The 24,004-nt window shown below is 47.6% G+C and overlaps 6 protein-coding genes across 7 annotated transcripts; 3 read left to right on the forward strand and 3 right to left on the reverse strand.

The window, feature by feature from the left end:
* The first annotated feature begins 26 nt into the window (after positions 1–26).
* On the forward strand, positions 27–5,179 carry ONS95_000336 (uncharacterized protein). Its single transcript, XM_058493487.1, has 5 exons — positions 27–515; positions 649–1,079; positions 1,129–1,275; positions 1,330–2,330; positions 2,379–5,179. Exons 1-5 carry the CDS (start codon positions 358–360, stop codon positions 3,699–3,701), a joined length of 3,060 nt encoding a protein of 1,019 aa, XP_058363687.1. The 5' UTR covers positions 27–357; the 3' UTR covers positions 3,702–5,179.
* A 371-nt stretch (positions 5,180–5,550) lies between these two features.
* ONS95_000337 (uncharacterized protein) lies at positions 5,551–6,738 on the forward strand (the record flags this gene model as incomplete). Its single annotated transcript, XM_058493488.1, has 2 exons — positions 5,551–5,941; positions 6,028–6,738. The coding sequence occupies exons 1-2, from the start codon at positions 5,756–5,758 to the stop codon at positions 6,736–6,738; spliced, it is 897 nt and encodes a 298-aa protein (XP_058363688.1). The 5' UTR covers positions 5,551–5,755.
* Positions 5,551–10,280, reverse strand: ONS95_000338 (uncharacterized protein). 2 transcript variants are annotated; one of them, XM_058493490.1, is made up of 6 exons: positions 9,889–10,280; positions 9,596–9,821; positions 9,151–9,510; positions 8,882–9,073; positions 8,609–8,814; positions 5,551–8,551 (listed from the first exon to the last, which is right to left on the reverse strand). In XM_058493490.1, the coding sequence occupies exons 1-6, from the start codon at positions 10,209–10,211 to the stop codon at positions 7,342–7,344; spliced, it is 2,517 nt and encodes an 838-aa protein (XP_058363690.1). In that variant the 5' UTR covers positions 10,212–10,280; the 3' UTR covers positions 5,551–7,341. The 2 variants fall into 2 exon arrangements, with proteins under 2 accessions (XP_058363690.1, XP_058363689.1); XM_058493489.1 differs by having other exon boundaries at positions 6,838–6,906; positions 6,968–8,551; positions 9,596–10,280.
* A 162-nt stretch (positions 10,281–10,442) lies between these two features.
* ONS95_000339 (uncharacterized protein) lies at positions 10,443–16,220 on the forward strand. The gene is made up of 12 exons (XM_058493491.1): positions 10,443–11,072; positions 11,129–12,639; positions 12,699–13,141; positions 13,199–13,369; positions 13,440–13,484; positions 13,533–13,602; positions 13,653–13,935; positions 13,983–14,082; positions 14,130–14,233; positions 14,288–14,655; positions 14,712–15,577; positions 15,630–16,220. The coding sequence occupies exons 1-11, from the start codon at positions 10,537–10,539 to the stop codon at positions 15,551–15,553; spliced, it is 4,473 nt and encodes a 1,490-aa protein (XP_058363691.1). The 5' UTR covers positions 10,443–10,536; the 3' UTR covers positions 15,554–15,577; positions 15,630–16,220.
* Positions 16,215–18,556, reverse strand: ONS95_000340 (uncharacterized protein). Its single transcript, XM_058493492.1, has 3 exons — positions 18,274–18,556; positions 17,364–18,224; positions 16,215–17,311 (listed from the first exon to the last, which is right to left on the reverse strand). Exons 1-3 carry the CDS (start codon positions 18,485–18,487, stop codon positions 16,275–16,277), a joined length of 2,112 nt encoding a protein of 703 aa, XP_058363692.1. The 5' UTR covers positions 18,488–18,556; the 3' UTR covers positions 16,215–16,274.
* A 2,631-nt stretch (positions 18,557–21,187) lies between these two features.
* ONS95_000341 (uncharacterized protein) lies at positions 21,188–23,918 on the reverse strand. The gene is made up of 4 exons (XM_058493493.1): positions 23,124–23,918; positions 22,989–23,016; positions 22,292–22,908; positions 21,188–22,243 (listed from the first exon to the last, which is right to left on the reverse strand). Exons 1-4 carry the CDS (start codon positions 23,363–23,365, stop codon positions 21,580–21,582), a joined length of 1,551 nt encoding a protein of 516 aa, XP_058363693.1. The 5' UTR covers positions 23,366–23,918; the 3' UTR covers positions 21,188–21,579.
* Between the last annotated feature and the right edge of the window lie 86 nt (positions 23,919–24,004).

Here is a 24,004-nt window from a genome sequence, read left to right on the forward strand (position 1 = left end):
ATAATTTTTTAAATCATATCTTTGTGTCGAATAGAGACAGATAATAATCACGTTTGGGTTCAATGGTCGGATATTGAGCAGACAATTAGCGTATCCTCCCTCAAAGCCCAGACCCGGCACTTCTCCACAGTCTTAACCTCTGCCCAGGAAGCTCTCCAGGGCTCTCCAGCTCCCATCCCAGCACAAATCCACTTCCGCCCACACCTTTCCCCGCCTCCACAACTCCATTCGCACCGCCCCAGAGCTTCCTCTCACGTCCACACGCCAGAATACTCGAGGCAGAGTATGCGCGCCCAGGACGATGTACCTTGATCGATACGGAAATCGAATGTGTCGCTCTGAGGAGCACAGCTAGGGATGAGTGCGAGTTCCCCGACCAGCAGCGCGACCCCAGCTGCGAACTTGAATGGGGCAGGGGTAGTATCTCCTGTACAGCAATTTCCACCGCCCAAGCAGATCCGGTTTGTGAATAATGAAGGGCAACCGCCGCCCAAGAGGAGACGGATCAATGCTGCGTAGGTTTATCCTCTATTTTGGTGGTTGTGGTGGTCTTGAGTCCAGACTTGCGCCTGATTTGATGCGCGCGATGCTCTTTCTTGTGGCCTTGAAGGGATTAATGGAAGTTGAGCTGATGGGTTGTTAACTTAGGTGTCGAACATGTCGGAAACGTAAAACGAGGTGCGATGGCAAGCGGCCTTTGTGCTCGACTTGTACGGATAATGGGCATGAATGTATGGGATATGCGGAGGGTTCGGAGGGAAATATGAAGAGGGAGAGGAAGGAAAGCGATAACGGTTCACGGAGAGATAACGATGACGATGATGATGAGGACGAAGACGCAGATGGGACTTCAGCAAGGAGAGAAAATGGGCATAGGCAAAGACTGTCCCAGGGCAATTATCAAGGCGCAAGTCCAGACCTCAAGAGGGGAGATACAAATTCAAAGCAGCAGACTTATGGCAGCTATGATCCGAGCCCTCAGAAACGACTGGACGTGAGAGATGGTGGGAAAGGACGTGGCTCGTTTATGGATTATAGAGACAGTGCGGTGTTTTCAGACGAAGCGCAAAGCCCAACAGGTATGTTGATGAAGGTTGCGGGACGATCAGATACTGACTGGTCTCTTAGCGGAACGATCACCTACTGTATCGCACGAGAACCACCGAGTACCATACTTCAGATATTTTGGTCCTACTGCGATTGTTCCAGGCTTCAAACAAATGGTTGTTTCTGTTAGAGAACATCGGAGGAGTACAGGCGGATCTTCAGTAGCGAGTAAGTTCCAATTTCGTGGAGACACGTACAGTCCTAACGTTGCAGTGTCTCCAGGCTCAAATGGTATTGGTGGCGGAGGATCTGTGTATGGAGGCGCACAACCACAAACTGGAGCAGAGCCAAGGTCTGCTATCGACATGCCAATATATGATCAGAACGACCCATTACCTGTGAACAGACTGATCGTCCATCTCGTGGAGACGTTCTTTGCACATCTGGGATCAAACTACCCTTTCCTCCGTCAGAAGTCGTTTCTCCAACGCGTGGAAGAGAAATCTGTAGAGCCAATCCTTGTTGATGCGGTCTGTGGTCTAGCTGCTCGCTTTTCTGACCACCCACTTCTTATCGGGCATCCCGACAACCTATTACCCAGATCAGAGTACGGGCATGGGTTCGCGCAGAGAGCAAAAGCTGCTGTGGTCGATACGTTTCCATGTCCAACGGTAGCAGCAGTGCAAGCATGCTTACTGCTTGCCTACGAGGGCTTCGGGGCAAATCAAGATAGTGCTCTTTGGATGTATTTGGGATGCGCGATTCGAATGGCTGTGGATTTGGGTCTACAGAAACTCGATGGTGTCAAGCATCAAGGACAGAAAGACCCTGGATATCACCGATCAAGCAATGACTCGTCACGTTCAGATGTTCTTCCCGCGATCAGTATCCAAGAGATGAAAGATGTAGAGCAGGAGAGGACCGACACCCTCTGGGCTGTATTTATGCTCGATCGAGTCATTTCGTCCGGCACAGGGAGACCTGTCACTTTGAGAGATGAAGACTTCGAGTTATCGTTCCCAGAGATCACATCGAATGCCGATAGTGGATGGCCGAATCCGTTCCCTGCATTGATTCAGATCATACACCTGTACGGCAGAGTATCAGATCTGTTGAACAATATCAGAGATGCCAAGGATGTCACTCCAAAAAAGATCGACGGACTTCAGGGGATGGAGAAAGATCTCACTCAGCTGTACCAAAGACTGGACCAGAGGTTGACGTTCAACGCCGCAAACTTTCAGCATTATGTGAAGTCTGGGGAGGGAACAAATTTTATCTTGGTTAGTTCAATTCTAACATTTCCCAAGCCTGTCACTAATGTGGTATAGGTCCATTTCTGGTTCCATACTCTTATTATGCTTCTCCACCAACCGACACTGATGCATTCGTTCGAAGGCCAAATTCTGTCCCTGCTACCCCACAGTCGAGAGCTCAGCATGTCTTCAGCAAAGACAATAGCTGATATTCTGGCTTTTGCGGAATTGATCGATCCTAGGAGCTTTATCGGGAACCCATTTACCAGTCAACCAATGTACATTGCGGCATGTGCGTTTCTCATGGAGTCTGCTGCTCACACTGCATCGCAGCCCACTTCACGAGATGCAAGTCCTCCTCGAAATGGCAATAAAGCACCAGATGTCAAGGATGCCGCTTTGAAGAGCATATCTAATGAGCAGAAACAGAAGCACACATTACTTGCTTCAGCTGCCAATCAAAATTATCAACGATGTTACAAGGCTTTGCAACAACTGGAAACGTACTGGGCTGGAACAAGATATATCCTGGTGGCACTTGATCAGAAAGCCAAGGGCATTTGGGACCCAGAAACCTACACCGAGCAGGAGTACGAAAGTACAAAGATCAGACACGATATGATACCCAGTTGGCAAAGAAAATTGACGGCGCCTACACCTGGCCGTTTCCCTGATTTGAAGTCTCCTCGAATGGAAAATCTGCCTGGATCGCCAGCTATTGATCCTTCACAAGCAATTGGATGGTCATTAACTGGCACCACAAATTCTCCAAGTTCAAATCTCACATTTATGTATCAAAATATGGCGGGCGAAAATCCCCAACCGCCACCTCCGCCTCCACCAGCAGCAGGAAATATGATTTACGACCCTATTCGGCAGAGTCTGCCAGAGGCGACGTCATCATCTACATCAACATCTTATCACCCGCGATATGCCGCCTTCGCAGCACCACGTCGACAAAATCCTCAACCAATGCCACCACCAGCTCCCAAATACCCCTCTATGACCGCCGATTCAGCCTCAACATCAGACGCCGAGATGCTTCTCGGCCTTCAAAGCTCACCTTTCGCTCACGGCACACCAACTTCGCACCATTCCTACGACCAGAACATGACATCACCATCTAATCGTCAGGATCCAGGCTCGTACGATTTCTCCCAGAGCAACAACGGATTCCCGGGCACGAATCTCGCGGGAAATGTGGGAGACATGATGATGGAGAGTCAAGAGATAGATATGACATCTATGGGCGGGGAGATGATGCCTTGGCTAGAGTATCTCCCGCAGGATGTGCTGAACTTCTTTGATAACGGCGCGACGACTCAGGTTGGAATGCCTGCTGGGGGAGGATTGACTGGAAATGTAGATATGAATCTAGGGAATGGGGGAAATGCTTGACCAGTTAGAGACGGCGTTTAGACATCTTGTGTATAGGGTATGATTTTCCTTGCTATATATTTAGGTGCAGGATACCGCTGGGTCGGAATTCCTGAGAGGGATATTCGGAGGCATTGGATTTCGGCGTCGAAAATACAGCGTCATGAATTCTGGCCTTCGCTGCGTCTTGGCCTGGCATACGCCCTAGACGAATGTACTCGGTGTATTTCCGTGCATCTCTTTGCTACGTACAGAACATATACCCTGTATATATTACAGCATGTATACAACTTCCTAACAACATCCATGGGTTCAAAAGTCAATTGAGCCATACTCCCTTTCTCAGAATCTGTCCGGACTTGAGCTCTCCCAAAGTCCGAAGCAGCACTTACGTCTTCAATGAATTCTGTCTCGAAGCTGGCTACGAGACAACAGCAAGCCAAGCCGGGCCAGCCTCGCTTAATATTGTTTGGGATGGTGGGGAGTGATGGATTTAGACTTTCCCATCTTGTTTCGAGATTCGGGGGCTAGAACAGGTAGATGCTGTGCATCACATCTTGGGAACATCGCTTACAAAGTTTTCGCGTCCACGATGAAAACAAGGTTTTGTTTTTTGACAGCGGGCGCCTGACAGGAGGGGTTGTGCACAAGTGGGTTGGGCTCTCCGCTGTCAACTTATGCGGTGGGGTTGAGGAAGGGGTTATGGTCTGCTGCTGTTTGGTGTTTGGAGTAAGCTGCGCATTCAGTGGATTCCCATGATAAGTTCGGAACTGCACGTTTCGTCTCAACTTCTACAGGGGCAAAATGGCATGAATTGACTACCGGATAAGCATTACCTTATCTGGACAAGACTTACCCTATTCTCGGAAATATAAGTGGGACGAGTGGATATCTTTGCGTCTGAACAAGGGGGAGTATCTCAGATCGACTTTTCGCTTTCACTTTCCCCCGGACAAGCTTTGCTCAGCCTGGAAATGGGATGATTAACCGAGCTGTCATGTTTGAGAATCGAATGTTGCTATGCTTGGCTTTTTGGTTTTGTTGTCCTGGTAGGGAGTGTGAATGCGGTTGTTTGAAGTGGTACGTTGTTTCCGATTTGCGGAGGAGTTGTTTTGTTTGGTGTATTTTGAGGGTATGTCTCTGGTGATAAAGGGGGGAGGGGCCGTTGGAGGGGCCGGAGACGAGTGAAAATTACCATGAGCGTAATTTCTAGGTGATTTTGGGTGAGCAGGAATTCGTAACTTGTTGATTACTTTCCTCCGGTCAAGTGTCGACCGCATAGGACAAATGAAGTCTTTGGATGTGATGTCGTTTGGCTAATTGTCAGAGGTGCTGCCAAAGATTCTCTCTTGATTGTCAAATTTAGCGAGCCCCTGAATTTCGGCGGTACCGTAAATATGCCCTAAATGCTCCTTCCCGAGGTACCTCAGGGTTCAGTGATCCTCCGATCAGCAACTGATCAAACTCCCTGGCAGCGTCTCTTTATCGCTTAGCTCACCGTGGACTGGAATGCATAGAGGAGAGGAGCCCCCACAGCAACATGGAACAAATGGAACAGCCCTACGGATGGAGAGGTGGAGTCTCCACAGTGCGAAGGATTCTAACAGGATTGACTCAACCCCAAAAATACTCTAGCGAGAGATTCAAGCGAGTCATAGGCTCGACGTCTGAAGTGAATGCATGAGCTAGGTGGAGAAGGGCCGTTTGGAAAAGTTGGTATTTTGAGAGAAGTACTCATTTATCCGATTTTTTGGTATTGGCGTTGGTGAGAATGCACTGCTTTCTTTGAAAGCAAAAGGTCATTTTAACTTTTCCATTGTTTCCAAGACGATGTTCGTCTGCCCTAGCATTGTTGTCGGTGGTATTTTGGGACGAGAGACCGAAATACTCGGCGATTGTCGTACGGATGGGTGAAAACGATGTTGACGTTCAGTTGTATAAGTATGCCTTCAATGTCTGAAGTAATTTGATTCTCCAGGCTCTTCGTCTTCATCCAATCCTTCTCCTTACAACACTCTTTCAGTCATTTTCATTATCAACAGTTCCTTGAACACTCCTTTACTTCATCCGTAAACATGCCTTCATCCAAGCTTCTCGCTACGCTTCTCACTCTGGCACCTGCCATCAACGCCGCCATCCCTCAAGTTCCAGGCTTCAATATAACTTGGAGTGATGATTTTGTCGGAACTGCGAAGAGTCTGCCAAATCCAGCAAATTGGCTAGTCACAACTGGTACCTCCTACCCAGGCGGTGCTCCTCAGGTGAGTCTCAGTTACTCGGGATTGGTTTCCCCAGCTATCTTTAAGACTTTCCACGCATCTGGCAGAACATATCTAACAAATCACAGTTCGGAACAGGCGAAATCCAAACATACACCAGCTCACCCAACAACCTTGCCCTTTCCGGAAATGGCACACTATCTATCACTCCCCTCCGCGACGCAGCAGGTGCCTGGACATCAGCCCGTATCGAGACCCAACGTACAGACTTTCAAGCAGTCGAGGGAGGCAAGATGCGCATCCAAGGCAGCGTCGCCATGCCCGACATCACTGGCACAGAGGCGATAGGCTACTGGCCCGCATTCTGGACGCTCGGCGATCAATTCCGTGGAGTGTTCACCAACTGGCCTATTGTTGGCGAGTTTGATATCATGGAGAACGTCAACGGGTTGAACAATGTTGCTGGCACTCTACACTGCGATGTCAATCCCGGCGGAGTATGCGACGAAACCAACGGCATCTCTTCTAAATCGCCATGCGGCAGCGGCGCCCCCTGCCAGGGAAACTTCCACACATTCGCCGTTGTGGTCGATAGAAGTGTCAGTCCTGAGACGCTCAGCTGGGAGGTCGACGGAACTACTTATCAGACTGTGACAGAGACTCAGTTGGGAAGTGAGCTTTGGGCTACTACGGTGCACCACGGCCACTTCATTCTACTGAATTTGGCGATTGGTGGATCTTTCCCGAACAATGTTCAGGGAAGCACGACACCGATCGAGGCGACTAGACCAGGGGTTCCAATGAGAGTCGAGTATGTGGCTGTTTATAACAGTATTTGAGTACCTGCTGGGTAAGCTGGGCAATTTAGAAGCTTTCGGGAAACCTCCGTTTGTTGGAAATACATTAAAAAAAACTTTTGGGTATCACTTCATATTTACTCGTGAATGACGCCTCAAGAAATCTGTGATATGCCAGGACTGTGATCAATCAAGATTTGACTATCTGTGCTTTCTGTACTGCATCTCTCCGTCAGTGGGGACCCAATGTTACTGATTAAGGTAACTGCACTTCCTTGTTATTGTCGCTAAAGGCTAAGCGAGCAAGGGTGGAAACGGTCCGATATTGGGAGCCGTATCCTAGCACACCATAATCCTTCAGCGTTGATTACCCATACCATATTTCATGACTTGGTTTCTGAGTAGAAGAACGATTGGAACATTTCAGAAGCTCACACTGGAGTCTGATCCCTCGTACTATCGTCCTCGGCTTCAAACCACGATCTTCATTGAGAGAAATTGCCTTGGCAAAAGAAGTCTCCAGCACTATTTGATTAATGCTTCTATAGAACCTCCACCATTTTGTACGATGCCTCAATGGCTGTAGGTCCAGGGTACAACTCGGCCTCTCATTGAGAAGTGTCGAGCACGACTGGCAGTAGGGATTCACCTCCCTCGCCCTAAAGCCCTGAGCCACACCAAGACCACTGGGGGTAGGCCCAGCCGGTTCAATATGAGACTAAATGCGTTGCAGATATCCCTTGAACGGTTGATATGTCGTTGAATCGCTTCAGGCTGCATGGTGCTATCTGAATTTAATGCCATCATGTGGCAGATCATCAAGACTTGGCGCATATATCTAATGCGGTTTGCTTCTCCCATGCACTGCAAGGTACATTCCAGCCAGATAGGGTGGAACCTTGCAGGTATCGATCCCATAGCTGGCTCACCAAATGACACTGCTTCAATCTCGGCAAATCCTTCTGAGATCAACACTGTATTGGCTGTCAAAACGTCGTGATCGGGGAATTCTGATGTTTGAAGTATACATTCTCGGCTGATGGCGTAGAAAAATCGTCGAAAGTCTAAACTAGGATCGCTGGTCTCCAAAAAGGCTGAAAACTGCATTATCTTCCAGGAAATTCCATATGGATCTCTCAGTCTCTGTTTAGAAGTGAGAAAGGTGTCCATGATAGAAGGTCCGTTGCCAGACTTGTATTCTAGGAAATGTTTCCGTGATACGAAGTCCGGCCCCTGCATAATCTGAAGAAATTGTACTTCCGGCTCATCGGGCGTTTCTTGAGCTAAGACTCTGGTAATATATCGGATGGCCATCATAGATGCCATCGGGTAACCGTCAAGTGCTGAAGCAATTTCTTGAAGTCTTTCACGACTAGGCAGAGTCCTGCTAGCCACCCCGCTCATTCTCTGCAACATGCCCTCCATTATTTGTACAACATCGTCATGATCCATGGAACGTAGCCTTAGGTGGTGACTCTGCCAATTTAGCTGTTCGCACAGTACCGGATTTCTTGAGGAGAATAGGATAATTTTAGCTTCGTGTGGAAGAGCCGTCCAGACCAGCTCGTAGCTTCTTAAACCGTCGAGATCATCGAGCATGAACAAAGTCTCTGCATTTTCTGGGCGCCTCAGCCACTGCTTAAACCTCTCAATCTTTTCGTCTTGGCTCAAGTTATTCCAGATATCTAGTGCGGTTGACTGGGATGTTTGATCATGCACAATCATAAGATGGCCAAGCTGGCGAGCAACGTAATGATAAGCATCTCTCAAAGAATCTTCATCTTTGGCGTAGATGAAGAAAATGTTCATCTTGTTGATTTGCTGGCGAGCGAATTCTAACAATATCTCGGTTTTGCTGGATGGCGTCAGTCGGGAGAGCTCCATGCAAATACTTGGATGATAAGAGACATACCCGATACCACCTATTCCTGTCACAGCAATTACAGAAGAGTCGTTTCTTTGGCAGATAGCCAAAAAGTCGTTGAGTAACTGCAGTTCCATCTGTCGACCCTCTAGGACTCTTGGCCTTCGCTCCGGATACAAACCTCTCCCTTCATACCATCGTTTTCCAGGCGCTAATGGGTAGTGGCGAGCATCAACAGGTGGTACACCATTAGGCTAAAAGAACAAGTCAGTTACGGATCTCATGATTTTAGGGAGCGACGTATGACGTGGGTTCCCTCACAGTTCGTTGAAGCAACGGCAGCGTTGCCATGTTTGGATTCTTAAGAAGACCTTTGATCCTTAATAGACTTGCCACTATTCTTTGATACCCTTCTCGGAATTTCGAATCGTATTTACAGATGGTATAATGGTCCACATCGGGTATTGGCATAGCTTCCTTTCCGTTTAGGGTTGCCGATGCAATGGTCACAATCTAGTGATGTCAGCTAAGTACGACGGGAAGGTTGGCAGAACACAAGATCTTAGCGAGGAACGTATGAGTGAACGTGCCTGACGACTTGCTTCAGCAGACTTGGTCTCTCTTGATTCACAAAAGCTTTCATATGGTGGGTTTATTTTCAAGTTTCCGAACTCCTCATTTGCACGGGTTGAGAGGCAGTTGAACGATCGTAAAGAATTGACAGTGGCATCTGCATGCACATCTCCGGTGATCTCAATAAGGCTGTCCAGGTATCTATTCCAGTCTGCATCCCCAGAGCCTGAGTGCGGTGTACTGAGGAAAACTGCCCCACAAAGATTGGACTTGATGCCGTTAAACAAGTGTGGAGAACCATCCAAGCGTATCATGGCTTGTCGGACTACCAGACCGCCGAGAGAATGGCAAACGAAAATTATGGGACGACTAATCTCCTATATTTGATCATGACATCAGAATAGTCTCAAGAGACTCAATTCGCACATGGTAGATTCCGGTGAGCAACTAGATTCGGCATACCTCTTCAGTAGTTCTCAATGAGCTTATACCACTGAGCAAGTCAATTGACCACTCTTGAATTCCGGACAAGTCATCTGAGAATTTCAGCAAGGCGTTATATCCAAAGGTTAATATTCGAGAGCCATCGAACGGTTTTGTCTTTGGGAGCAGATCGCGAAGCCACATCACGGCCTCGCTTGCCCATGTATCGAAAGCATTTCCATTCAGACCATGGACTGCACATATACTGCAGTCGCCGATTCAGCTTTCGGGAACAGCTCCTTTTTCAGCATTCTCGGGTTTGAAGAACTCACTCGATATCTGGACGAGGGCCCGAATGAAGTACTGTAATGCCATTGAAGTTGTCATCATACCGCCATTTACCTCGATGAGCAACAGCGTTTTCTTTGTGGACTTCAGAAGAAAATGTAACTGTGCCAATCTGCTCCCCAAATTGAGGTGCGAGTGAAGTGGCAATAAATTCCACTGTGTCTGTCTCTTTTCTAGAACGGAAGAACCGCTTCTTCTTCGATGGCGCGGATCCCAGTTCCCTTGCTAGCTTATCAAAAGCCTCCTGCGAGAGATCTACTGGGAGCCCCTTCACTCTGATTGTCCTCGTTGCGGAAGCCTGCATCATTATGAACTGCTGTGACAAATTGCAAAACTTTCTGCTGCTCTGTGTGAGACCGAATGTCCTCCGGGACAGAAACCTGGACGTCCGAAAGGGCGAGCTGAAAGCCAGCATTACAATCGGGCGTGGTTGTTCAGCCACGGCGCTAGGGAGGGCACAGTGGACCAATCAATCTATCTACAGCGAAGGCTGCCAGCTACGCTGAACTCATCCCACTGCGGGGCATTCTGTGCGATGAGATATCACATCTCAGCAGGAAATCTTTCTCAACCAGAACGCTTGCTCAACAGATAGAGGAGCTAATCGGTCACTATAGGTGGCTTCCTTCTCCATGGATCATCAGGAAGCCACTGTCCCTTCACCAGAAGACAACCTTCTTGAGCACTTGCAGCAGTTTCTTTCCGTCATTGAGACCGACGTGGTTCCACGACTTCTTTTCACACGGGCTGTCCAAAGCAAATCGTTCTGGGGGTCTAGCGGGGACTTGCAAGCCTCTCCTTGTGAAAGCATAGTTCCAAGATGGCTTTTGTCTTCTATACAAGACGTCGGGGTATTCAGCCGAGCTATTCAAAGTCTGTACCACACTGGGGCCGTTGACTTGGACCCCCCTGAGCAGCTTCGTGATCAGTACAGTATTCCATCCGAATGGAAACAAAAACATCGAGAAAGGATTCTGTTGTTGGATCTTGAAAGACTCCTGTTCGATGTACTCGCCACTATGGTGCAGGCATTCCCGAATGCTTACACTGAGATTCTCTGGAAGGAAACAGAAGCCGAGCTATGGGACATTGTCATTTCAACATGTGTGCCATTTTTGGCGGTCATCGAAATTTCAGACATTGTCAGATATAGATCGCTAGAATCAAAGTGACATCAAACAACCCCAGCAGATATTGTTGCACTAAAAAGCTGACTGAGAGCAGAGATTACGATTCGGATAGCCCAACATTCTGGATGGCACTGGCTTTTTTCATCGTACGGGTTGCCACACTCCTTAAGGATCACAGCCCACCGTCACTGCAAAGTCTACTGAAAGACATCTACCGACTCCTAGTGGACGATAGTGGGAAATCAACTCTTTCAAATCTTGCCAGCCTTCAATTATCGATCGATATTCTATCCTTGACAGTTTGGGATAAAGGAGAACAAGGGAACCAACTTGAGAAACTCCAATCGCTCAGATCGACTATCCAAAATCCAGAATCTAATGCTATCCTTGACTTGGCCTTGGCCAGGTGCCACCGTGAGGTGCCGCAAACTCGTGATCTTAGCTCACTTTGGGAGTCACCCAATGCCGGAAACTGGACCGCTTGTGAACTCCTTGCCAATGCAGAGTTGAGGGGCACAAGACTCGTCATGGACATCATTAAGACGTCTTGGGACGTCCTCCCGCTTTTTGTCCGGGTTTTAATTGCTCATCAAGCAATCCAAGACCACGCCTTTGATGTTGCTCGAGAGACCCTGGAAGGCTGTATCGAGGAGATCACGTTGAGCTTTGGCGAGCGATCTATCGAACGTCTGGTCTCTGGAACGCAATTGATGATTTGCTCTAATTCAATGGCATATGAAGCAAAGACGCTCGTGTTAGCGGAAGGCCTGGCACCGTGTATCTGCGCTCACCTGACAGAAGGACGAATGGCTCGAGCTGGAAACTCGGAGACTGATGTTTGCAGCGTTGCTCAGTCAATGAGAGGTATCAATTTTGCAATCACAGTTGCAGACAGCTTTTTGGGGCTTGGGGAGTACGATTTGGCGAAATCGATTTTGACCTTTATCTGGAAATATACAAAGCCGACCGAGACTGCTATGGCTATGTGCTTGCTTCGGTTACTGAAAGCGAACCGACGACAACGAAACGAGAACTCGGATTATGACTGCCTGGCATATTTACAAAGTCTAGTTCCACTGCTTAAACATGTCTCAGGGGAAATGATTTTCCAATGCTTTGAAGAGGTGGTATGCAATCTAGAAGCAATAGATTCCCTGTCCCCCAACAATTGGGCCACCTGGAACAATACGCTTGCACAACTTCTACTCATGGACGTCTCGAAAATTCAAATTTCGAAGCCCATGATGTCTTCAATTGAAAGCTACCGTAAAGAAATCGTCCGGAAAAAAGAAAATATGGAGAAAAATCTTCGAACACTCGCACACCTTCCTAGTCTTGGCCTTGAGCCTGACTCTTCGTCAACAATTGAGATCGATCTACCCTATAATCTTCTCAAGGGAGGAGAGTCACATTACTTGGTCAGGCTTAAGTCACTGATCTTGGAAAGCTTGGAATCTTGTACGCGATCGCCAGCAAGGAAAAACTCGCTTCACGCAGAAGCGGACAGCACGAACTCTCCCTCAAACGTGGATATCGCTAGCAACCATTTTGACATCCAAGAAAGACGGTTGGTAGTTGCCATTGATTATGGGACTACATACACAGGTCAGAAATTCTCGTTCTCTATTATTATCTTTCCGTAACTATCTTCTGACGTGCTTTAGGAGTTGCAATTGCCACTCCAACCGGTTCTTCGGCATATCTTGACGAGATCGATGTTGTTCAAGATTGGGGTCCTGGGATGTGGAATCAGCAAAAAATTCCAAGTATAATATCGTACTCGACAGGGACTGAACGTCTTGAACGGCAGTGGGGTGCAGATCTCAGCCTGCAAGCATTGGCAATGGTACACACGAAGCTCCAGCTGGACGTGACCGATACAGCTTCCGAGCTAGAATTGATATCGGAGAGGTTGGAAGGGATACACGATCTCGATTATCAATATATTCCTGGCTCGGCTGGTGATACATATACTCGAAAAGGACCTGAAGACATCGTGCAGGATTACTTGGCTCGGGTGGTGGATTACTTGCTTCAAACTATTCCAAGCTTCACAGGCGAATTGAGACTGCGCGTTCCGATAGACATTGTTGCAACGATACCAGCTGTGAGTTCAGTCACTATCAGTCCTTGCGGCCTAATTGGGTAAGCTGACATCTTCTAGGGTTGGAGTTACCGGGCTAAGAACTCTTATTACCAGGCATTGAGGTATGCCGGTCTAAATAAGGATAATTTTCCAAGAATGAGCAACATTCTTTTGGTCTCAGAAGCTGAAGCAGCCGCCGCGTATACAGCAAGATATCTCAAAGAGTCCTGCGGAACAGATATATTGAAGGTAAGCACGAATATTACCTCGATGCAGCAATGTGATGAGCAAAGTCTGACAATGTCCGCCCTGATTTTAGTTAAGGGAGTGCTTTTTAGTCTGTGATGCTGGTGGCGGTACAGTTGTAAGTGCGCTTCTCGATGTGTTTGATTCCCAGTTTTCACACCTGCAGGACGTCGTAGCATATAGAGTGAAAAGCCTGGAGCCGATGTTTGAGATGGAAAGAATAACATTACCGACAGGTGAGCGTCATATTCTCCACCCGTCGGGGTCTTTTCTGATATTTCCATAGCTGCAAGGTGCGGATCGATATTCATAGACATGGCCTTCAAGAGATGGCTGAGTCGATTACTCGGCCCTGAGCTCTATTCTCAATTGGATGGGGGCCACTTGCTTGAAAGAATTGGGTCACACGGAAGAGAAGGAGCGCGAATTCGATATTTGATGAGGCATTTCGAGGAATACAAGCAAAAATTTCGTCATGGCCATCGAGCCATACATCTGGATTTGCCGGAGCCATTCGAAAATCTTCACATTGATGGTAGGGTAGACAGTGGGCAGATTACGATAAGTTTGTAAGCTCGTGTTCTCCGTGTTAGCGATCTCTACTAATTTTAAATAGCGAAGATATGAAATCATTCTTTAACCCATGTGTGGATTTGGTGTTTGAACTGATCGCCGGGCAATTGATGCAGATCGAAACTATGGGACTACGAGTTCGAGTAACGTTCATAATCCGAATGTTAAGATGAAGCTAATTTGGGTATAGAACCTTCTTCTCGTTGGCGGGTTTGCAGAATCGAAGTACTTGCAAGAAGAACTGACCCAGTCACTCACGCTTAGACGTATCGCTTTGCGGCTACCTGATACTTCGTTAGTTCTGATATGCTACAAAAGTCCCGAGGAAAATCTACTAACGCTTCTCAGATGGACTGCTGTCGTACGTGGGGCCGCAATAATGGGAATCGAGAAGTCAAGATTCTCAAACAGCATGGCGCACACCGAAATGTGCTCGACGGGATACGCAATAGCTGTGAATGTGCCTTTTTCGGAGGTTTCACACAATCCTTCAGACTCGAATATTGACCCAATTACCAATACAACGATCGCAACTTCGCAGCTAGAATGGTTCGTGAAGAAGGACGATTTGATCCTCCCCGAAAGTCCTCGGAGAGTGGAGCTGGGGCCTTTTGCTCTGCAATTTGTGGGGGAGACTTCTGGTAGAGGTACAATTCCCATATATGGCTATAACGGAGAGGAAGATCCGCCCGCAACCCTATCTCGCTCAATGTCTGGTGAGTGCATTTCCCTCAAGTGGCGAGTGTTGCCGCACTGAAATTAATTTTGATAGATCTTACACACATTCACACTATCAACTATGATTTGAGCAACATACCGCCAGACGAGTTCACTAAGTTCACCTCCCGTGGCCAAAAATCACCTATGCACATGATTCCAGTCATGCTCGAACTCGAGGTTGCAGCTGCTTCGTTACATATATCTCTTCGCATGAAGAACAGAAATCTTTATGTGGCCAAAATTCAAGGGATACAAGGCGATCGTGCAAAAACCCCTGTGTCTCAAATGAGCCCGTTATTTTCGCCTTTGAGCAAGCCATCCGTGCAGTTGCTACTGTATTTGGCGACTCTCCAAAGACCACAGGTCACACAAGACCAAGCATCAGCATCTTCAGCGACAATCAACAGTAGCAGAGGTACCAAATCTAAATTGGGTTTCAAAGGATTGAAGTCATTGAGATCTAAAGACAGAGACACGGTTGTGACACCCCCGATCTCCGAAACAGTCGTGATCTGGAGCCCCTCTGCTACTGCTAAGACATACGAATTATTCAAGTCTCTTTCGAGTCCAGACGATGCATCTTTGACCCTCTTACCAGGGAAGAGAAGATCGCCACTAGATGTCAGAGAACTCAATGACCTAATCAGAACAAAGTATTCTCTGGACCTAGACATATGGAGTTTACGTCACTGCCGGCCCAGAGATAGGGACATGGTGAAAGACAAGATGAGGAGATCCGATGCAGCTCTGGCCAAGATCATGGCTACAGTGAACCTCTGGGATCATCTTGAGGACTGGGAATCCGAGCAGAATTGGCGTCAATTACGCGCAATCAAGGAGCGTTTAATAAGGAGTAAGATATGTCTATGGTCTGAAGCGCCGCCTTGGGAGTGATGATCCGTATCGGGGCAGACAATTGTACGTAACACTACAAGGTGCTATGGTAATCTTGCTGACATAAAGTATGTAGTTCTGTTTGGCCGTAACTGGATAGTGTCAAATTCAACGCAGCGATTCGGACCTATTAAAGCTTCAAATCCGTGACCGACGTCGCGATTTCTGTGTTCGGCTCCAACCACTTCTCCAATATTTGGGTCCTGTCATGAAGGGGCTTTGCATGGTGTTCTCTTACGATTTCTTTTTTCTATTCTGATTCTAGTATCTGTCAGCTCCAATACTGATATCTTCCAAAGACTAAGTCTGCTACTCTTGCATGCTACATCTCATCAAAAGTTTTTATGCCTGTCCACGATCATCTCGAATGTCAAGGGAAATCAACCGCAAAATCATCTTTGGGAACTCTGTCATATCACACAACTTAACATACAAGAGTTGAGTCTCTGGGGTGTCAGGATGGAAATCTTTGGCGAGGGTAGAATCCTTTCGTGTGGTGGCTGTCTGTTTCAGATCCTACAACCTCTAGTGTTCGGACATGAGCTAACCACCACCAATTGCCACATTGCACGGGGGTATAGGCCAAGTTTGACCCAACTCTCCCGCCTTCACTTGATGAACATTTGCTTTGCTCCACTATAATCTTTCTCAAACGAAGCGAGAACATCTTGTTTATCAGAGAGTCAAATCAGCTTATCACTGGTAACGCGCTCCTATAGCATCAAGCTTCCTCCTCTTGTCCATCCTGCTGGACTTCCGGCACAGCATTCATGCCCACAATATTACTTTCCGCCTTAACATTTAGAATACATGTAAACTTGGGATCTATCGCAACATCAAATTCGCCTTGCCGATCCACTCCTTCTTCTGCTCCGGGATCCTTCACATTCCGCCTTCTTATCCCAGACAATAGCGACATCTCTTTCACTTCAGGCGGTGATAATGATTTGGTACCCGTTGAATCATCGATGCCCATGCAGAATGTGTCCTTCCGCGTAGTCGATTTGTACAGTCCAAACATATACTTCTTACAAGCTAGTTGAAGCTTTGCGTGGAAATGCCATTGTCCCCGCTTCTCCTCATCAAGTAGATCAATATCGAATAGTTCACTTTGATTGAGAAGCTTGCTCGCATAGGTCCAAGAGAGGATGTCAGCGATAGAGCAGTAATTGCGGGGTAAATGGCGTCTGTATCCTGCCTCCAGGGTCTCGTACGGGATGAGGATGATATAGGCGAAAAGCCAGACTATGATGACAATGAAGATAGGGAGAGATGCTGTGCAGGTACATGTGTAATCTCCGTTGTCGACAACTGAGATGCTACCGCCGACAAGAATTGGGAGTAGACGCTGAAGTGGGGCAAGTGCTGAAATTCTTGCTACTTTCCAATGATTGTTCGTTAATGCTGTATATGTGACAATATATGGTAGCGCGCAATTGTAATCCAGTAATAGATTCTCGGACGCCGGTTGAGGTGAATCACTGTACATGAATGGTTGCGTGGATCGGGTGAAGAGATCCAAATCCTCCCAGAACCAAGTAAATAGCGTGACGACAAATGTGAGCGAGAATTGAAACAGAAACGCTGCCAAATTTGCAGAAAATGGTATGTTATATCCCTTCACCATGTTTGTACATAGCCCAGCGATGAAGAGTCCGCACAGAATGGACGCGATCGTTGTCCAGATGTACATTGGAACTCGTTCCATGTTGGTATATGTCGAGCGATATCGAAGCTTTTGTACCGACTCCTGAGACACTGGAAGCAATTAGCATCGTCGTTGAATATCTGAGCTCCGCATCTAACTCACATTTTATGATAGGGTTTGGTTGAGCTTGGCCTTCAAGTGCACTGATGCCATTCTCGAGCAGTCCGAATCCGTGCCAATAGCTGGTGGTGTTGCCTTCGATTCTCTTCCAGTATCCAAGTTTTAGAGGAAGATCTTTGAGGACTTCGAACATCGACCCTCTAGTAGCCATATCTGTTCCTTCGAAATGTCGCAAGAAGTTGGAATGTCGGAATAATATCAAGTGATCAGCAAGCGAGACAGGGTCCCAGCGAAGTCCAGTTGAGCCTGCAGCTTTCATGCGGAAGATCACCACCAACATGAATACAGCAACGAATGAATAGATAGCAATAAGAGGGTATAATGCCCATGTAGCAACGATTGCCTCTCGGTAACCATCAGCGACGTTCGTGTTGAGTAAACTGGCTTTGAATCCAAGGATCACGTTCCCTAAAATGAACAAAGTCCATGCAAATCCCAGAGTGAAGTTCTTTGTTTTAACAACGTCCCTGAGACTTGGGTCTGGAAAGTATTCTCTCAAGATAGATACTCCAGCTGTTGATCCAGACGGTGCGGCACACAGGATGAATGGGGTCAATCGGCTCAAAGTCAGGGTGATACCTCGCAGGAATGATGAAGTTATCGTGCCAATCACAGCTGGAAATATCTGAACGAAGAAATATCCCCATTGGTTGAGAACTTTAAACCTCGGTTTGAAGATTAGGGTTATCATGAGGCCCAAGATAAGAAGGTTGAAAGCAAGGCTGGAGTACAAAAACCATGGTCGCAGCATGAACGGTTTGAATTCTAGTGGTGGTAAGCCTAGATGGTGGGCTTCCTCTTCTGTGAGAGGCACGAGCCTGGAGATAACATTGGTAGTATTTTCTACAAGAATCATTAGCGAGGATTAGGAAATGACAGTATTGAGCAATACCAGGTTCGATTCTAGCCTCGGGCTTTTCAACTTCAATAGCAACGGCAAGGATCACACTTTGCTGCTGCGATGGAGGCTCCACATGATTGTCTGAGATTGATGTAGTGATACCAGTTTGCTGGGAAGGCTGTGGTGAAGGGGTTCTCAGCTTTCGAAGAGGTATCGCGCTGGGGTCCTGTGAAGGGCGAACTTCAGGCCTTATTTCCGATTTCATGACTCAAACTAGCCTTGTGAACAAGCAGTACATTGAATACCAGTAATATAAGAGCTGAAGCATTTAGATTGGAACTTAAACAATTACTTATGCCGGTCGGGGATATTGGCTTTTAAACCTCACGAGCAACCGACAGCCTTGTGCAAGTTTTTGCCTTCAATTTCCCAGAGTCAGTCTCCTGCAGCCATCTTGGCAATTCTCTCCGACATCACACTGCTTTTTCTAAGGCTGAAGTTAATAATAGTGCCCTTCCGATAGGGTGAGAACTGAAACAGACAGATGTGGCGTCAAGCCAAGAGGCATTGCCCGAAGGCGAAGTTGCGCGGCTCAAGCAACTCTGAGGCTGTTGACTTCTCGGTGAGCACCTCACCGAGCTTTCTCGACTGAGACATCAGACACAGAGCGGCAAGTTCCAAAAGCTACCTATAGAGTGTTAGAGTGATTTCTAGATCGTGGTAGAACTCTACGGGTGCCACCTCGACAGCTCAAATGGAGGGGATTTGAGCTCGCCAAGCACAGCCACCTTGTTGCACAGAGTAGTGTAGGTAAGGCTGTCAACATGTGTGGTTACACAGCAGCAATGCTATGGCCTAATTGCCTGAGCGACTATGAATTTGCACGAAAATGCACGAATATGCAAGATCAAGAAAAGGCTACAGTCGACTTGAAGTATAAGCGATGTCCGAGCGAGCAAGACTTGAGTCCGTGAATTGGCACCCTCCATGTTCTAGGTGGGCAGGTTACATGCAATTCTCCGAAGGCTCCCAGCCTCTTCTAACTACTTCCTCACTGCTGTGCGAAGTTTTTTTGATTCTCTCCCCGGGCTACTTTGTCAACGCTTGATTGTAAGTGATGGAAACTCGGCTGTGTTTATCATTTATTTGACAATTGCTTTGCCTCCCAACGCAAGGTGCGAAACCACAAGTATGACTTGAAAGGAATACGTCCATCCACTGTGGCTTATTCCCAAATTCAACAGAAGACCATCTGATCGTTGAAGCAAAAGAGTGTGTCGAAATGACAACAGACGAGTAAATGGCACCGGAACGTCACCGCCGGGGGAACTCAATGGCTTCAATTCCCCTCTCCTCAAAATCACAAATTCTCTACATGATATATTCACCATCCTATCAATTCCGAATCCTTCGATTGAATCGCAAACAGTTCCACAGCAATCTTACACACCTGTCCAAATCAAACTTTCCACGCAAAGCCCGAGTCACATATTTCCGAACGCGTCTCCCCTAAACCTTCCTCTCCAACACTTACAAACGAGTACTCGAGGTCATCTTCAAAGTGATCTGTCTACATTTCCATTTCCATCTTCCAGTCAATTGCGCAGCGCTTCGCCCTATCTCTCTCCAAAGCGGCGGCACGGACAACGTAGCAGTGTTCACTCCAAGCTCGACACTGGCCCGCCCAGCCCATTGAAAAGCCCACCCATAAACTCCATGCAATGCTCCCATCCCAGCTTTTTAACAATGGAATTTGGAAATCAAAATTATATTGACAGCGAGATTACCGTCCTCTCAACAAGGCGCCACTGATATATCCACATCCGTATTTCGCACCTCGTGTGCGTTCCGTTCCATGTTGGCTTGGCGGTACGTACGGGAAAGGAAAGGATTAAGTTAAGCGAGGAGGAAGTAAACAAAGAACGCACCCGCAAAAAAGCGCGGGCTTGGCTTGTTGAAGCGCTGATCCCCAATTCTGCGGGAGCTTGAGATCTTGGAGTGTGGAGCTGGAGTGTATATCAGATTTGAATCAAGGACTTGCGATTGGTTATAAATTCTCTACCATGGTCCTAGTCTTATTGGGGCGTGGAAAAATATCACAGGGCATGCCATACGCCGCTTATTTCTCATTTCTCATTCCTCACCTCCCAAACTTCAGCTCCAAGTGACGGGAGTAAATCCGCAAAGTGTCAACACGGCGTTTTAGTATCACTCGCAAAATCATAGCTACCTCCATAGCGCCGCGCGAGAAAAATCTCCCAACTCGCAGCTCCCTACTCCACCCTTCTCTCCAATAAATCAAGTATATAAATAATAAAAAAAGGCATCTTTTCAACTCAACACCTCCACATCATCAACCACCAATTATGTACTACAAATAAGATAAAATCAATTATCCCGATTCAAATACAGATACAGAGGGAATAGACCTAGCCCTTTCCTGTCAATTCTTTCATATCTCCCCCTCCCCCCCTAATATTATATATTTGATCGTAAGCTTGAGAATTAAAGCCTGCTTGGATTCAGTTAGCGCACGCTTCGTATTCGATTCTATTCTACGAACGACTCTCTCTCAAAAAAAAAAAAAAAAAAAAAAAAGGCGTTGCGGTTTGTTCCTTGAGGGACCACGACTCGGGAGGAAACGGGGGGAGAGAAGTCGGAAATAAGTATGAATGGATGAATGAAAGGAAGAGATTTTGAGAGCGCGTGGTGGGTGGGTGGGTGATAATGAATACTTCCTTCGGGCTTGATGAGATCCATTACTTCGACGCATATACGCAGCGTTCCTTCTCATTCTCATTCCCATTCTCATCACCCTCCCCACTTCTATAATCATAGTCTCACTTCCCCGAAAGCGGAAAGATGATCCGTTAATTTTGTCACAAAGCTAGCCAGTCACACAATACCTATAGAATAGTTGGAAGTACCTAGGTACCGAACGACATGGTTCGTCACGTGCTGAGAGGAAGAAGAAGAAGAAGAAGAAGAAGAAGAAGAAGGAGAACGAAGGAAGAGTGCAGCGCAAGCAGGATGAATAGGTAGTGGAGGGGGAAGAAGAAAGGATATAATCATTTTTGTTATTTTTGAAGTCTTTGCAAAAAGCAGAAATGCACTGCTATCTGTTGTCTGCTGTCTGTTGTCTGTCTTTCTGGCTGTCATGTATAGTCGTTCGCATCGTTTAGAACCCCTCCAACCTGCCTGCATTTGTAATTACAGCTCCTCTCTCCCATTCCGAAGAGCAAAACAAACAAAAGGACGAGCGCTTTTTTTTTAGATCCCTACCTTCTCAACCCCCCCAGACTGCCATACCTGCGCTATTTCGCTCTCTCAGGATAAAGAAAGATTGAATAAACCGCTTCAACAAATCGCATGCGTCTTCCCCGACTTGCCCTGCAAACTATGCTTCTCCTTCCTATACGCCGAATGATTATGACTGCTCTTCCCAGAATGACTCTGATGCTCGAGGATATACTTCTGGCTCCTCTTGATCTCCTCCTTATCCATGGAGTCCAAGACGCTCATACAAAGCTTAATATCGCAAAGCAGCTGATCGCATCGACTCTTACTGAAATCCTCTCTCACCACCACACGCAGCATCTTCAAGGCCTTGGTGTTGGGCGCCATGGTATAGGCTGGGACGACCCAGGATCGGCCGCGGAGCTGATGCGCGAGTGCGAACTCGTCGTAGTGGTGGCCGTTCTTGGGGTTGAGGCGGAATGCCACGAGGGGGAGGCCGGCGCCGTTCTTTTGGGACATGATGATGAAGCCGAGTTGGGAGAGGGAGTCGGAGAGGTAGTCTGCTGTGCGGGTGAGGTTGGACATGATGCTTCTGTAGCCGTGCTTTCCGAGGCGGATCAATTGGTAGTATTGTCCGATTACTTGGGAGGCGCCTTTGGAGAAGTTGAGAGTGAAGGAGGCTTGGTCTGCGCCGAGATAATTGATATTGAAAACGAGCTCCTTGGGGAGGTATTCTGGGGACCGCCAGACTACCCAACCTACACCGGGGTAGACGAGGCCGTATCTGGTGATGTTAGTTTGATATAACGGAATGAGAGAAAGAGGAACGTACTTGTGACCAGAAGTGTTGATCGAAACCACCTTCTCCAGTCGGAAATCCCACTCCAACTCAGGCACCACAAATGGTGCTACGAACCCCCCACTAGCGGCATCAATATGGATAACCGTATCAATGCCTCTCTTAATGAGTAAATCATTCACAGCCTTCGCATCCTCGTACTCCCCAGTATACGTCGTCCCCAAAATAACACAAATACCAATCGTATTCTCATCCACCAAATTTACCGTCTCCTCCGGATCAATCACATACCGATCCTGCGTACAATACACGTATTTCTCCTCGACCTCGAAATACCTCGCTGCCTTCTCCCAACACACCTGCACAGCAGAGCTCATCACGATATTCGGCTTGTCCCACGGCTTGCCGGCTGCCTTTCGGGCGTTCTGCCAGCGCTTCTTCATGGCGAGGACGCCGAGCATGATGGCTTCTGAGGAGCCGACTGTGGAGGTTCCGACGGGGGCGTCGTCTTCGGAGGAGGTGGGGGCGTTGAAGAGGCGGCCGATCATGGAGACGCAGCGGTTTTGGATGTCGGCTGATTGGGGGTATTCTTCGTAGTCGATGAAGTTTTTGGAGAAGGATTCGGTCATTAGGTCTTCGACTTCTTTTTCCTGTAAATATCCTAGTCAGCTAATATGCTCTTGCTCTCCATATTTCCCTGTTTCTATGTTTATTATGGGAAAATACATACCATGAAAGTAGTTACGAATGAAGCCAAGCTAAAAACCAGCAATTAGCACATGTCCTCTAAGTCAAACCCTCCTCTCTCCTCTGCACCATTCCTAGGAACCATGCTAACTCCTCCTATGTGTGCAGGGCAACCTACTTCAACATCGGATTCCCATCCAGACTCAAATCATCCTTAATCATACGATACGCAACCTCTTTTGGCATCTCATGCTCAGGCATCTCATGCTTCGGCAGATCCTCAGCCGCAAACCGACTGCCATAGACCGTGGTCGTATACTTATCTTCGTCGGGGTTGTTGGCAATGGTGAGTTTCTCGAGGCCGGCGACGAGGGGTTGGGTGAGCTTCCCGTCGTGGGGAATGGAAGCTAGATGGACCATCGTTGCGGTTTAATTCAGTGTTGGAGGGATTTGGGAGGTTTGTGGAGTTGGAATGGAGGGGGGAGAGAGCAGTGTGGTGTTGAGTTGGAGGTGTTTTGAAGGGGGGATTGGAATGGCGGGGTGAGCTGGCAGGAAGTGAGGGGTCACTGTATGTTGCTTTGTTGCTGCAATCCTCGGATGATGTACAGTATCGCGTTGGTATTGACTGACTTCTCAAAGAACAAAATCACGACAGGAAAAAGAAGGAGACGTCAATCAGGGGAAGTACCCCTCTCTTAAATACCTCAGCTTCAAGCTAAGGCCATTACTGGTACCTACCTACCTACCTTACCTGTACTTACTTAGTTGGTCTCGCATTCACCCCGTGTCGGTGGCATTGGCTGCGTTCGAGCTTCGACACAGCTGTGGTGCATTGCATGGTGGGGTGAACTTTAGGGTGAGTGAGCACTGAGCTGAGCTTTGGACGTGGGACGGGACGAGTGACGCGGTGGATTGCTCTGCTCCGCTGTCCCAGGATCTTGGCAGGAAAGCTTGATTTCAGGCCGTAATCCAGTTATCTCGAGACATCCATGTCTTCCTATTGGGTAATGAGGAAAGCATCTGGGATACCTCCCGTAGGTTCCGCATGGATGTGAATTC

This window comes from Cadophora gregata (assembly GCF_030347475.1).
Source record: "Cadophora gregata isolate MNR1 chromosome Unknown scaffold_1, whole genome shotgun sequence".
Lineage (NCBI taxonomy): Eukaryota > Fungi > Ascomycota > Leotiomycetes > Helotiales > Ploettnerulaceae > Cadophora > Cadophora gregata.